Raw genomic sequence first — 15,615 nt, 5'->3', positions numbered from 1 at the left:
GGTAAAAACCCCAGTTCTCAGTCTCTTGAGTGCTTCCTTTAGTAGATGTTCCCAGTATAGATGGAGAGTGCTCAGCTGCAGTCTAGAAATACCACATTAATCATTTGAGAGGCCTTTTCCTGCACAAGTGTGTGTCCTCCTCCTCAGTTTCTCCTGTTTGAGGTCTAATTGCAATATTTATTGGCAGAAATTGCATTAATTTCAAGTAGATTTGGCCCAGGGGCTGCACATGGCTGGTGTACACATAGGTAGCACAGACAGCCCATCTCCAGTCTGTGCTCCAGACTTTGGAGCAGCACTGTTTATTCAGCCACCTCCCTTTTTATATGGAATGCCAACCACTTGGGAGATATTTTCTGCAAAAATGAGACACAGTCAAGCAGAACTTGACAAAATTGTCATTAGAATTTGAAAGCTGTATTTTTTTCAGTGTTTTATCATCTCATTCTTCAAGAGTAAGGGGAATTGGAAACATTACAGGGTTGTAACACCAAGTTCAGATAGTCTGAAATAACTCTCAAAACATTTGTTCAAAATTACCAGCACAGTCCCTGTTCCACAGCTTTTGAAATTTTTTCCTATGGGATGTGAAGTAGGAGTAGGTTGAGTCCAAAGCAGTGTGAATGTGGCTTGGGAAGGGTCCGGAGTATCAGAAATGCTTGAGGGAGCTTGGGGGGGGGGGTATGGTTCAAGCTGGGGAAAAGGAGGCTCCAGGGGGACCTTCTGGCCCCCACAGGAGGGGGCAGCCAGGTGGGATCAGGCTCTGCTCCCAGGGAACAGGGACAGGAATAGGTTGAACAGCCTCAAGTGGTGCCAGGGGAGGTTCAGTTTGGATATTAGGGAGGATTTCTTCATGGAGAGAGTTGCCAGGCATTGGAACATTGGTACTGGAGCTCGAGATATTTAACAGCCGTGTGGATGTGGCACTTGGGGACGTGGGTTAGTGGTGGCTTCAGCAGTGCTGGGATAACAGTTTTACTCAGTGATCTCAGAGGGCCTTTCCAACCTTTATGATTCCATGATCCTATAGCTCTGTGATCAGTAGAGACCCAGCTGTGCCTGAGCTGTGTGCTGTGGTTGCACATGGATGTCTGCTATTGTATTGATCAGAAATCATATTCACATTAATTGTTTTAAGGCTCATTAGCCCTTTAATGCAGATCAAAGCTTTCACTGGCTTATTACTCATCAAAATGACTCAAGTGAAGTCTCTTTGACCAGAGAGAAGTTTTCAGGTCCTGTGGATTTTCATGGCAAAACAAATGTGTGGCATCACCTCCACTTGTGTTTTACAACATTTACTGTCTGACTTCATTGTGTGCTTGTTACGTGAGAAGTATTTTCACTGCATTTTCTGGGGTTTTTTTCTCCCTCTTATAAGCAGCAAAAGAGTGGGTTTAAAAAAAATATAAAGCAGTATTGTTTTTAGAACACTGCAACAAAATATAGAAATGATAGCTGTGGCACATTTCTAATAGCTGGGCTGAATCATATTCTGTTCCTCTAATGGCATGCGTAATTGCTCCAGGTTTTCAGGCGTCCTTCAGCCGCACTTATTTAGATTAGTGACTGATGCATTTCCATGGAAACTTGCAGCAGGGAAAAAAAAATCCCTCCTGGTACAGCGTGGAGCTGAAGGGATGTGGGCTTTGAGCCTGGTGTAAAATAAGGCTTCTTGCTTGTGGTCAGCTTGGTTTGGGGTTTTTGTTGTAGCTGCTCTCTGCAAAGAGCATTTTGTGTAGCAGCAACATTTTGTGTAGCAATCTGGAGCGCTTGTCAAATCCTACATTCCTTGATAAGCTTCAACTTTTTGAGTGTGGTTGAAGGAGTACATTTTGAAATGAAATGTCTGGGTGTTTTTCTCTGTGAGGATGCAGAAGCACCCAAACCCCAGGTAAGCTGGTGAGAAACTGGCTGGAAAGTCCAAGTCCAAGGATGAAGCTCATTTTGGAGGTGTTGTGCGGAGCTTTAATAAGGATCACTGAATTTTGAAGTGCTAGCGGCAGGAATGGAAAGGTTTTAAAGGACCTCCATCACTAAAATGCCTGGAAAATAGAATTACTTTTATAAACTTTGCACAATACTGTTGCTTTCCTCAATATCTGGTACAATCTTTAAATGCACTTTTTGCAGACATCTTTTATGAAAAATCCTTTCCTTAGGATTTTTCCTCCTGAGAAGCTGAGAGGCCTCAGGAAAAAAATGTAAACATTGATTATCTGCTGCTGTGGAATGCAGCAAGTAGATCTTTGATTGGCCCACGTTGATTGTTTCTAATTAATGGCAAATCACAGCCCAGCTGGCTCGGACAGAGAGTCTGAGCCACAAGCCTTTCTTATCATTCTTTCCTGTGGTATTCTGAGCTAGCCTTCTGATAAGATCCTGTCTTCTAGTCTTTTAGTGTAGTTTTAATATAAATAAATTCATAAAATAATAAATCAAGCCTTCTGAAACATGGAGTCTGATCCTCGTCTCTTGCCTCATCCAAAAACCCCTGTGAACACCATCACATGCACTGCCTAACGTATCATATCTGATTTTTAGTGCTTTCTTAGAAAACTCAATTCTCAGTAGTCTCAGCAATTTTTTCCTAAATTCCAGCAGTGTTTAAGGTTGCAACATGGATTTTCAAATGCATTCATTTAAAGTAATTGCCCTTATGTGTCTACACAATGCTGTAAGGACAAGTGTGTACCATACTTTCTAAAGGTAGGAATATTTTTGGATTTGGCACCTTTCCTGCTGCAATCATCCTAATTGTTTGGAGTACTGGTGTAGGTTCTCTAGGAGTAAGCTCTCAAACCAATGGTGATAGCATCTTCTATTTGAAAATTAATTATCCTGCGGCCTGGCTCTGAATCCTGTGTTACTCAGCAGTCATCAGTGCAAAGTACCTCTAACCATATCTATAAATGATTTTGATTTTTTTATATATGGGGTTTGGTTTTTTTTGATCATATCTATACCTAACCATATCTGTATATTCTGATACAGCACCAGAAATTCAGTTGCTAAAGTTTGGCACTTCTGTTAAAAGTGATGTGGTGTTTCTAAGTAATTTTTCTTCTGCATTTTTGAATTTGTAGCTGAATGTTGTATTTCAGACACATGCAACAGCATGGCAAGGCAGGAATTCTTCCTGGTGAGCCAGGCACTTCCACATCCACAGCTCCTTTTTCCACCCTCATCTTCCCCTCCCTGGTCCTGTGTAAACCTGGGTACCAGATTGCCCAGCCCCATCCTGCTCTGAGTTGTTTGCTGTGATTGGAGTTATTAACTTAGAAGTTATTCTGAGGCCCTTACAGTCGAAGTTGTGAAGTGTTCCTCTGTTTGTTGGGTTTTGGTCATGTTTGGTAATTTTCACTGTGTTATCCACAGTGAAAATCAGATTGAGAAGTCCACATGAACAATCAAGGCAGAGGAAAAACAAAAAGCAGTGCTGTGGTGAAAAAGATGGTGAGGTTCTAGGAACTTCCCACTATCTCCCATGTTCAGCAGCTTCTTATGTATTCAAAATTTTATCTATTATTGAAGGCAGAGAATTTGACAGATCATTGATCCTGAGTACAGCTGGGGAAGATTTAGACTTGAATGGAGCTTCTTGTAAGGGAGGAAATTGAGGGGAAACATTTGTATCACCATTGATGATAAAAGTCCATAATAACTCTTGTTGAAACTTGCTGTACATGAAAATTAATGATTTTTGAAATTGAATAGAAGAATGGCTTTCCAGGCCCTGTTTTTCCTTACTCAGCCCAAAATAATTCCCCATCTGTTCTTTCCAACTCGGAGTGCTCAATGACCTTCTCCCAAGCAGTTGGTTGTCTTTGTGGGGCTGTAAACATGTCTCAGGTAGGAACAATCCCTGTCCTGCTGAGCAGACCACAGCTCCTGCCACACAAGCAACTGCAGAGTTCCTTCACAAACCTCTAATGGAATTTCCCTAAATTTAATGCAAACTCTCTCTGTCAAGGCAAAGTCATTAAGCCAGGTTTCACCTGGCACCTGCCCTTTGCTACAGGCCAGCATTCTGGGTTATGCTGCTGCCATCAGTAAGAACACTGATATTTGCAGGCAATATTTGAACTATTTGCTGGGAGGATGAAAAATGTGAAATATGGTGTTATGATTAAAAACATTCATACCCTGCGTCAGTTCTGGAAGAACTGGAACATTACACCACCTGAGCTTTGTAAGTGAACAAACCATCCTGACCTTCAGGATAAATAACATTTGCAACAGATGATAGTGCCAGCAGGCAGCTCATCAAGACTTCTTTGTTCTCCCTGAATTTGAAAAACAAGATGCCTTTATTTATGTGTGCAGGAGCACTTTGAGATTGACATGGAGAGCTGGTTCTTATGAGGCAGATACACACACTGTCAGGCCACAATTACAGGTTAGGCAAAGTGCACCAAAGTTGCTTTGTTTTGGCCTGACTTGGTAAAAGCTGGGTATTTCAGCAAAGATCAAACTAGGTGCAGGTGGACCAAAGCCATGTTCAGCTGCTAGAAACTCTGAGGTCAACATCCAGCTTTTTATGAGCTCTTTGCTCTTCTGCTTTAAGATGCATTTTACTCTGTAAAGCAAAGAAGGGAAAAACTGTCCTCTGCCAATTAATTTCATTTTGTGAGATCACCCAGGGCTGTGTCTGTGCCTGTCCCAGAGAGACTTAATCCTCTGCAGTAGCTGAGACCATGGGCACAGAGCTGCCACGGATGGGTTGGAAATGAGAGGCAGAGGGAATGGAGACCCCCAGAAACCCAACAGGAGAACTTAGGGAAAGAGCATGCAACCATTACCACATTTTGAAAATATTCTGCAAATGAGGGAAGAGCTGCAGAATCCCACAATTGTACAAAGAGCTGGTGAACTTGTTAGGACAGTAAGAAGCAAATGCTTGCACAACTGCTTGCTGGGGTTTTATTTTTCAGGTGTAAGTAAGCTTTTTTTTTTTTTAATTAAAGGGAGAACTGATGACATGGGAAACACAGTTCTTCCATAACTGCCTCTCCAGCAGATCCAAGTTGCATTTTTCAGTTACTAAGGTTTCTCTTGCAAACAAACTTGCTGCTTCACTCCATTGATCAGCCATTTCAGCATCCTTTGAGGGTAAAAGAATTCACTGTATTGCAGCTAATCTTCCTCTAAGGATGAAGGAGGGAGTCAACATTGTCTTTCTTTCTTTTTCTGAAAATAAGATTTAGTTGGGGGGAAAAAAAGGAAAGGCAGAAGAATGTCCAAGGATTTGCTATTCCACTCAAGTTGTCCTTGAGACATTTTTATGCTTATTCTCAAATCTGAAAAACTTCAAAAACCACATCAGCTTAGCTCTTTCTCAGTTTTAACTGAAAGAAAAATTGGTTGAAAGCATCACATCAACTGAACACTGGGACTTAAAAAAACCCCCAAAATATCCACAAACTGAAAGAGAAGAAAGTGAGCCATGAATTAAAGGTTTTCATTAATTTACCATTTATAAAGCCTTTATCGTATGCTTATTTTCTGTTGATGCTCACAGTTTATCCCTTCAAATGAAGCATCAATGTTTTTACCATCGATTTGCAAAGATATGAAAAGGATAATTGTAGTTTCTTCTGAATTCTTGGGTGGTACATACCTGCAGATCTCACTTTTGTGAGTTTTTATAACCCTTTATCAGAATCAATGATCAAACAGGTAATAGAGAAAATTTCTATTTCTTTATCCCATTTTTGGTACATTTTTTAGAATCCATAATCCTGCTCTGCATGATTTGGAGGAGGACCCCTGAACTTCATCTTTCCTATGGCTCAAATGAAATGATCAAAGAAAGCAATAAGAAATGTCATGTTAAACAATTATATCATAGGCTGGAAACATCTTCTCACTTGTCACCATTTTAATTTTCTGTATTTAATAGACAGTCTAGTTTTGATGAATCTCCATTTTCTGAGGGGAAACAGGAGTAAGTAAAATAAGTTACTGAGACTTCACAGTTTGTGGTATGAAGAATATTTTTATCTTCTAATGTGATTATTTTCTGGAGCATCATTTGGTATGGCAGATATTTTGGACATACTTGGTGTAGGGGGATAGAATATAAGACAATCAAGATAGTGTAGAAAGTAATCTTACCCCTAAGGAGTTGCAGCTGGGCCAATTATCAAAGATTAGGAACAGGCCTGACTTTAACAGGCCCCAGCTGTAAGCAATGAGGAGTGCTATAAAAGAGTGGGTGGCTGGGTGAGAAGGGAGCTGGAGTCAGTTGGCTGCTTTGTGAAGGAGAAAGAGTCAGTGCTCTGAGAGCTGCCCACAAGAAACACCATGAAGGTATGGAACTTTTGTGATAAGGGGACAACTGTTTGGAACCCCTGCAGTAAGATGGCAACATACTTGTGATAGAAAAATTTGTGCTCTTCTTAGTGGTGTTTTCAATCCCATGAACTTTTTCTCCACTTTGTCTTATGGCCAAGTTCAGATCAATTTAAAGAAAAACTCTAAAGATAGGGGCCCTGTCTTGTTGCAAACCAGTATGAGTGTCCTTGAATAGTGAATATCTGCTGCTTTTATTATTAGACTGCTTTCCTCATCTTTGAATAACTTCTGATCTAACCCCCAGCATAAATGGTTGGGAAAGGGTTTTTCCCCCAGGAAGGGGAAGGTGCAGAGGGAAGGCCTTTAACTCTGCCACTGTTTTAGGTGTTGTGCCTGCAGAGAGCTGTACCTGAACTGCTCTGGCAGAGAACATCTATAAATGTCTGTTGAGAGTGAAACATCTCCCAGGGCTGTCACTGGGGAAGAGGGAAGGAAGAAGGAAAAGCTGCGTGTTTTGGGGTGGGGATAAAAATGCCAGTGGTATCTGGGGAGAGCCTGCTGCTCTCTTGCCTCCCAGTATCACAGCACAAATTCTGCTGTTGCACTCCTGTTTCCTCTGTTCATCCTGTGGACATGCTGGTGGCTCAGAACCTTTCCTAGAGTGCTGGCTGCTCTGGCAGCATCCCTGCTGGCAGAGCATCCTGTGCGGTTTCCTTGGCAACACGGCGCCGAAATGCCCTGCAGGAGCAGCAGGGAGGAGTCAAAGAGTGGAGACAGTTGCTTTGGGATTTTTGCCCCTCTGTGGGAAATCGGGACTCTTGGATAACTAACTAATATGATTAAGTAGAAGTTGCTTATTGTTTATATTATGTACTTGTTTATACATTCTAACTTTACTGCACACGCTGATCACGCATCTCTTGATTGGTGTCTCTATCTGGTTCCCATGTTCTGCATGCACTTCTCAGAGTATGTGATTGGTTACAGTCCAGCTGTTTCACAGCCCTCTGTCGTCTGGTTATCTAGCTCTGTTATCTAGTTCTTCTGGTCTTGGTAGTCTGTTTCTCAGCCTCTTCTTTCTTAATTTAGCACAATTTAGGTTTTAGTAACCTTGACAAATTCCAGAGGGTGTTGACAAGAATAACTAGGAACGGTTTGCTGGGGCACACAGTGGCCTAGACCTTGCAAATACATTGCTACACCCCTCCAAGTGCTTTACCTTCCAAAGCAATGTCAAATAGGTGAGCAACCTAGTCCAAGCAGGAGTGTCAGGGTGGGAGTCAGGCTGGCTGCTGGAACAGGCCCACAATTGTGATGTGGGCTGAGACAAGGCACCAGTGGCCTAATAGGAGTGGTTTAGAGTCCAAAATTTATTTCTTGCTTTTCAGTGATCTTTCAGTTTTTGATAATGTCTGCAAGATCTCTTGGAGTCTTGTGGTCACTTATGAGACTGAGAACCTACAGGGAGTCCTACGTTTATTTGGAGGAAAGCCCTCACTGCTCCTGAGCTAGAGAAAGGAGGAAATGTTTTCCACCTACGCTTTCTCAATGCTCACCCCTCTTTGAACTCTATAAATTACATTCTGAAGGGCAGGGTTTGAGCCTGTTGCTTACTGAGATGTCTGCAACAATAAATGATTCTAATAAAGCAACAGCTGGAGCTTTATTATTTTGATTGCCACTATTGCCAAGGTCACACAGTTTATTTCTGCTGTGGTTCCACAGGCTTCAATGGAAAGTGGACCAGGAAAAAAAAAAAGTTGTGTTCTTATGGTAGTTACTCTGGCAAAATATGGGCTTCTCAAGAGATCTAGAAATTTCAAGTGATATCCCAATGTTTCTGTCTTTTGTCAATGTAAAGGAAACTGGACCATTTTTGCAAACCCTGGCATTTTGTTCTACCTCTTAGAAAAACTTTTTGAACTGATCCAACTTGATGTAGTAACTTTTCATCTGTGGTGACAGATATTTCTCTCATTCAGAATGCAGTATTATTATAATTATTTAGCAGTTTTAATAAAGATAATTATGTGTTTCTACACCTTCATGTCCATATCTTCTTGCTGATCTTTCTAATCTGTCTGCAACCAAGTTTAAGAAGAAATCCTCAAAAGATTCTGTGGGTAAAAGCTCATTAAATAATGATAGGGTTGTCAGTGCTAGGTGGTCCTAACTTGTGGCAAAGCATTTTGATAAAGAGTTCTGGTCTTAAGAAAACCTGGGACACAAGATGGGTACAAATCCAGGGAAACCTGGAGCTAACCCCTTGGTGCAAATATACCTATAACAGTGTTCCTGTGCTATATTTGGCTTGAATTCAGAACAGCATTTGTTAGGCATTCACCTATGGGTTCTTTGTGTCCTTTTTTCAAGTCAGAGAATGGAATCCTTTTCATTTTTCAGTCCCCAGTTCATTCTGATGGCAGATTCCTGGTCCTCCCCCCCTGCTCCTGAGTGTCTGTACTTGTGCTGTATAATAGGGCAGCCTGGAATGTGTGTGAGGTGAGGGAATAGAGGGTAATTAGGGAGCTTAACACAGCAGCCTGGGAAACTGCCACTAAACCTCGAGTTCAGCACTGTGCAAGGCTTCTGTTTTCCCAAATAATCCCTGACTGCACCCAGAGGAGTGGGGGGAAACAGAGGGGAGCAGACCTAAGCTGCAGCTGAAGAGTGCTGGCTCTGCAGTCCTGAGGAGCTGAACAAAGCTCTCTGTCTTGCTGTGCCTTCCTATCCCTCCCACCCACTTTGTATTCCTTATAGCAATGAAATATCATGCTATAGAAAACAGATCCTGCAGGGGGAACATCTGGCTCCTTAAGGCTCAAGCAGTTGCTTTAAGATTTCAAAATGTTCTTTATCATAATTTATTTCTTGTAATAATTTCTGAGGGACTTCTGGAACAGGCCAGGGGAAACTCAAAGTGGACTCCAGGTTTATGATTTTCTGTGTTTCTTCTGTTTGTTTCTTGGTACGAACCTGATTTTTAGAGTGGCATGAAGAAAGAATGTTGCTTGATGGGGAACAGACTGCAATTTGTGCAGTAGGAGCAGGAATTGGTGGTAAAGGAAAGGCCTTTTAGGCAGAAAATACAGGTTGTAGGTGAGTGACAAAGGGACAAAATAAACTAAGCTATCAAGTAGAGTTCATACTATAATGGGAATTTCCTCCCTTTCTGGCCATCCTGTAGGATGGGGGCTAGCTGGTCTCCACATAACATATATAAATGTAAATATTTTTGGTTTTTCCTAGTACTGCTTTTCTTGGCTCTTGCCAATTGGTGCACAGCTCTGAAGAAACAACTTTCTTACTCTTTTAGCCAGCTGCAACTGTCATGTACATTTCCAGCTGGAATTGCTCTGTATTATGGATGTATTTGTATTATGCCTCCAGCTGGGGGCATGATCCAGTTACACATTAGCTGCACTGGTTAAAGCATGGAAATAGGCATTTTTCCCACCTTTCCTCCTAAGATCTGCCTCCCAGGACTTTCTCCTGCTCCTTGGCTGTGTTCAAAGCCCTTCCATCCTGCTCTGATGTTCTTTTTCTCTCTTCAGGCTTGCCCTTGGTCATTTGACAGCACCAATCTCTCAGCCATTTGTACCATCCTTAAAAGCTGTGCCACAGAGGTGCTGTGCCTTGGGGGCTCTGGCTGGCTTGGAGAATCAATAAAATCTGCCGGGATTGTGTCAGACTGTCCTTCCATGGAGAGTCCCTCAGCTGTGCAGATGAAACTTTGATGGTCATAATCTAAACTGGAAACTTTTCCATCTGATTTTTGATGTATCTTAGCCAAACCAAAGGTGATTTCACTGGAGGACTAGCCTGTAGTTAGGCAAAAAAATATTGATTTGCATATTCTGGCTATTTTCCCAACCTTTCAGATTTCTGCATATCTATTGCAGATTTTTTTCTTCTTTCTTTCTTCTTCTATTTTGCCTCTTAGCTATAAAAGACCCAAATATTAGACACAAAAGTTTTTGCCACTGAGAATGTGAGTGTAGCTTTTAAAACTTGTGACTGGTGTGATTCATGATCTCCAGGAAGTTCTCCTTATTCACTTGATGTGTCTGATGCCATAAAAGAATATCTCCAAAGCCAACATTTTTCCAAAATGCCTTGAAACTAGATTTATTCACTGTGTGGGAATATTAAGAAATGCAGAGGTATTGAAAATTCTTTTTTCTCTGTGCAGAAACACGAGCAGATAGAACAAAGAAGCTGTTTAGACACTACACTGTTGGATCCTATGACAGCTTTGATGCTTCAAGGTAAGAATTTTTCCTTTTGGTTGCAATCTGTTTACAAAACTTTCCCTGGTTTTATTTAATTGTTACTTTTGGTTTAGGCTTTGGAGGGGAAGAGGGAAGCAGATCACTAAACAGAACTTCTGAGGGTACCATTTTACTTCTAAATTGTTTTTTATTGCAGTTTTCTTTGTTCATATGGGATGGGTGTAGAAAATTCGGGAGCAGTGAAGTCATGAGTTTCACTCTTTTGTTTTGGGAATGGTGAAAGATTTGTTGTTCTGAACAGTAACTTTGGAACCTGAGTAGAACTGAAGCTGCTGGAAATGAGAAATCAGATTATTTATTTGTGGAGAATTCATGATTTTTAAGCAGGTTCTTCTCCCCCATGGATATACCTTGAACATGACCTTCAAAACACAGAACCTCAGTTAGCTTTTGGTGTCTTCTTGAGGAAGTTTTGGTGGCACACTGGAATTATTGTGCTTTTCTCCTGAGTGTCCAATTGCAGCTTGGGTTTGGTTTTTTTTCTTGTTTGTTTGCAAGGAAACCACATTTATTGTAGGAGCAAAACTCTGAAATGTGTAAAGCAATGGCAGAGTTTCATGTGGCACAATACTAAAAAAAATATGGTAACTGTTGGTGTTGTTCTGTGATCTTAGACTTTGTTCTGAGGTTCAGACATAGCTTCTATGCGAGTTGAGGAATCTGGGGAGGGAGTTCCCAGTTGGACATGATGTGGTTGACTGGGGGAGTCTGATGATGGTAAAGCTGTCAAGAGAAGCTGTGAGCCCATACTCTGAGACAAGCACTGCAGAGCAGACTCAGTGGTTACTGGGGACGTTTGCAGTGAGTTGGCTTTTTGCAAGGTTCTTTGAGTGATCATTAGTCTACAAAATCCATATCTTTGTCTCTGTATTTCAGTGTGAATGGATAGGGTTGTTTCTGCAAAAGAGAGAAGCTATGTCTGCTGCATGTTGCCTCAGAGATCTCAAATAACTCCACTTGGAAACCTTCTGCTACTTTCTAACAAAAGATTTTTTTTCATTAGAAAATGTCAATTCCATCAAAACCTTCCTTTCCACCTTTTTTTTTTTCGGGGGGTGGGGTTTTTGTTTATTTCTCTATTGTTTTGAGGTTTTTTTCCTAAAGGTATTGGCTTTGTCCAGTGCAACAGTAAAGCTCTCAAAAAATGTATCTTACCTGATTCAGGACTGAGCAGGAGAGATAATCAGGAAAAGATGAACTTTTGTTCAGCATTATATAAATTATTTATGAAGTGTGTCTGCAGTTGATATCTGTTAATTGTCTGAGTAGAGAGAGGGGCAGCAGCAGAGTTCTCCTGACAAGGTTTGGAAGAAAACTCTCCTTGAGTTTCCACAGAGAATCCAAGACTCAGTGGATCAATTTGGAAGGGTAATAGTGGAAATTGAGAGGAAAAGGTAGGAGAAGGCAAAATGAATGTGAAATACTAGAAATACAGTGGAAAAGTAGAGTTGCTTAAGACATTTTTTCAGCAAAGAATGCTAAATCTCGAATCTTTGTAAAGCAACACCAGGAAAACTAAGAAAACCAATAACACACCAAGTTGTGTTTCAGGTACCTGACTGAGGCTGCAAATCAGCTTTTTGTACCTCTGAATGGTGATTTCACTGATGCTTGTGCATTGCTGCTAAAGCAAAGAGAATTTGCATTTCAGAACCTGTCTGGAGATTAATGTCTCTTGATTAATCCAGATTTAATTCCTCACAAGGGCTTCTTCAGGGAGGGGAATTATTCCAAGAGGCAAACAAGGTGTGAAAATGAGAGCAATTTTTGGTATTGCCAGATTTGTATTGCTTTGATTACTTTCTCTGTTATTTCGTATCAAAGTCGGGGAAGAATACATTAGAACAGATTTAATGCTGGCAGCAAAGGTTTCGTAAACATTTGTCAGAAGGCAATTGTGCCTCTGTGCTAAGAACAGCTCTGAATCCCAAGTACTAACAAAGCTGATCCAGTTCCTTTCCAGAGACTGTGTGGGGGAGTGAGGGGAAGTGTCTGCTCCCTTCTCTCTTTCCTTCTCCCTCCCAAAGGGCAGAAATTGCTGAGTAGAAACACTCTGTTCAGAAATCTATATTAATGGGCTTATTCACATGCAGGAAAATACATTGTACATGGCATTTTTCATCTTGAGGAAAATGTGCAACTTGAGTAATGGAGGTTCATTAAATCCTATTTCAGCTTTGCATAAGAGATCAGTTATCCATACATTAACTTTGGGAAAATGGGGAGGATGCTTACTAATGTGGAGAAAGGCACTGAGTCTTGCTTGCCCATTCAAATAGTCACTAAATAGCATAGAAATATAATATAGTATTTGAGACTACCAGGCCTGATGTATTATCTGCTTGAAATGCTGGTGACATGCCCTCAAAAGGGAAGAATTTCTTCTTAATATCTATTCTCTTTCAGTTTAAATCCCCACTCCTTGTCCTAAAGAGCAGATACACCACTGAAACTGCAAGGAGATAATGCAGCACTGCTCTGCCACATCTCTGAGGTTTTCTCTCCTCCCTGCATTTGTCAGCAGTTAATTCAAATGAAATTATTTGTAGGGTGTTAATGAGTTAATTGATCAAGGCTGAATTCCAGTTTAATGATAGAAAGGCATAGAATGTATGTTTGAATTAAAAAAAAAAAAAATTTAAAAACTTAAAGCTAAGGTAAACATTTAGAAATGACCCATTTTTATCTACTTTTTTTTTAGGGAATTGATTAATTCTTTCAAGATGGGGCAGTGGATTGTTCAGTCAGGAAAATATGTGGAATTAATTAGTTGTTTAATTTCAAATATAAAATGTTATCACCCTTTTAAATTGAAAGGGACTGTTAATACAGTGATGACTTAGTTTTATACTCTGGAGACATGAATGATATGAGACATAGTGTGGTGCTGTGTGAAAGTGATAAATTTGGTGTGGTGGAAAACAGGATCCATTGCCCCCCATGAATTTGGGAACTTTAGGACACGACAGTGGAAACTTTTCCTACTGCATTCACTGCATCATCTCCCATCCCCAGCAGAACAGGGCAGCCGGAAAAGTCAATAACACAAATGAATGCCAAGGCCAGTGTAATCAAACCTGCACATGAATGGGAGGTCTCCTGCCTGTTCTGTGTCTTTCTCCACAGTTATTGACTTTCACATGGGGGTTTTCTCCACACTCTTTAGCTGGGTCCAACCCCTGCATGGCAGAAGTTTTCCTGGTGCCTTTCTTTGACATCCCATGGCTCCAGCAGCATTAAGGAGCTCACAGGAGAGGATGTGATGACAAATAACCTTTTCCAAAGGCTGGTTGCCACCACATTAATGACAGGACCAAATTGATTGCCTTATGGTTTTTGTTCTGTTTTTCTGGAGGGAGACCAAAAGGAAAACAGGATAGTGTAATCTGTAAGAAAACTTAATTAAAGGCTTAATTCATTCACCCTACTATCCCTTCTTGGAGTCAGGTGGCAACATCCATGTCCCACAAGTGTAGAAGCTGATAGGAGCAGCTCTTCAAAAGCCAGTTTACATACAAACACCTAATAAAAAATGGAGATTCTTCTCAGAAGTTCTTTCCAGGCTATTCTCTGTTGCTGTTGTCATCTGTGCTGTTGGATAGAGCAGCATAAGATTTATCCTTGAGCAGCTCTGAGAGACTCCTTGGCACAGCTGGTGCTCTCTGCCCCTGCAACTCGGCATGCTGTGGAGAGCTTGGTTATATTTTTAATTTTTTTAGCCCACAGAATGTGCCTGTTGGATACCTTTGTCCCAAAGTTGTGATGTAAGTGGGGCTGTCTTGGTGGTTTAAGCATTAGATGTGTTCCACATCTATTTTAGTGGAAGCTTTCAGTCCAATGCAGAAATACTTTCATCTAGTTTCATGTGGATATTTCACATAAATAATCCTCCCTCTGGAGAAATGCAGTTGCTCATCTCTTTAAATATAGATTTTTTAAATAATAAAATATAGATTTAAAACAGATGGAAAGTTTTAGTGGAATTCTGGCCATTGCAAGTGGTGAGGTATGTAAAACTGATGGGGGGAGCAAAGGGATTTTCTCCTTGGTTATGGTGGCCCTGGGTCCCTGGGGTGGGGAATTTGGCTTATGTGCTTGCTGAGTGCTGCTTGCCTGGCAGCAATCCACCAAATCCTGGCAAATGGATCCTTGCAAAAATTGAGGGAAAGGTATAAGAGCTGTTGTTGTATTTTATATCCTGCTTCCGACATTTTCGTGTTGGTTCTGCCCAGGCAGAACAGTGAGAGAAGTGTTGTTACATGGAAAATAAATGGGATTTTCTGAATTTGAGTAAGAACTAGATGATATGGGATTGGAACTGAATGATCCTTAAGGTCCCTTTCAACCCAAACCATTCTAGGATTCTGTGAGCTGCTGTTTTGTTTGTTTGTTTTCTGTTGGATATCACCAGTTCCACTGTACCAATGTTTCCTGGGAAGTCTGTACTGTTCAGGAGATCTCTTGAAGGAAATGGGAATAAGGAGATTAAAATGGTGTTGCTCACTCTTAACAATAAATCTACAATCTGGGATGACACATTGATAATAAGTGGAAAGTGATTTTTCAGCTGATTTTACCTGCAGGTATATATTTTAAACATAGTCCTTGGTTTCCTCTGGTGGAAATAAGTAAAACCAGTGGCATTTTAACTTTTTTACCTATACACATAGCTCAGTTTTTGCTTAGAAGACGGTAACAAAAATATCTGAGTATGGTCATCATTGTAATTAAATATAACCCTGTGAGACAGTGATGTGGTTACATCTGAAAGCTCTCTGAGATTTTAATGATTTAAAGTCTCTGCAGATGTGATATCATGGTTCTTCTGAGCACAGAGAATGGTCAGCACCAGCCAAATTGTAGGGGAAAAAAAGTATGTAAAGTGTTTTGTGTGCATGTAATCTTACCTTGATGTCTAAAGTTATTTTGTTGGACTTGCCTTTTCTGAATTAATTAATTAACTGTGAGTATAAAAGCCACTCTAAATGTGAGGCAGAAAGTCAAGGGTAGCTCAATTTTAATACCT

The 15,615-nt window shown here is 40.7% G+C and overlaps 1 protein-coding gene across 3 annotated transcripts in view; it reads left to right on the top strand.

The window, feature by feature from the left end:
* The window catches only part of SHANK2 (SH3 and multiple ankyrin repeat domains 2), a 250,055-nt gene that overhangs the window by 106,273 nt on the left and 128,167 nt on the right, over positions 1-15,615 (top strand). For all 3 annotated transcript variants that reach the window (XM_054515204.1, XM_054515206.1, XM_054515205.1), the window contains one exon: positions 10,490-10,565. In XM_054515204.1, the coding sequence (XP_054371179.1) occupies positions 10,490-10,565 (76 nt within the window). The remainder of the gene's footprint in view (positions 1-10,489; positions 10,566-15,615) is intronic.

This window comes from Molothrus ater, chromosome 6, assembly GCF_012460135.2.
Source record: "Molothrus ater isolate BHLD 08-10-18 breed brown headed cowbird chromosome 6, BPBGC_Mater_1.1, whole genome shotgun sequence".
NCBI lineage: Eukaryota > Metazoa > Chordata > Aves > Passeriformes > Icteridae > Molothrus > Molothrus ater.
This window is presented reverse-complemented; position numbering and strand designations above follow the sequence as displayed.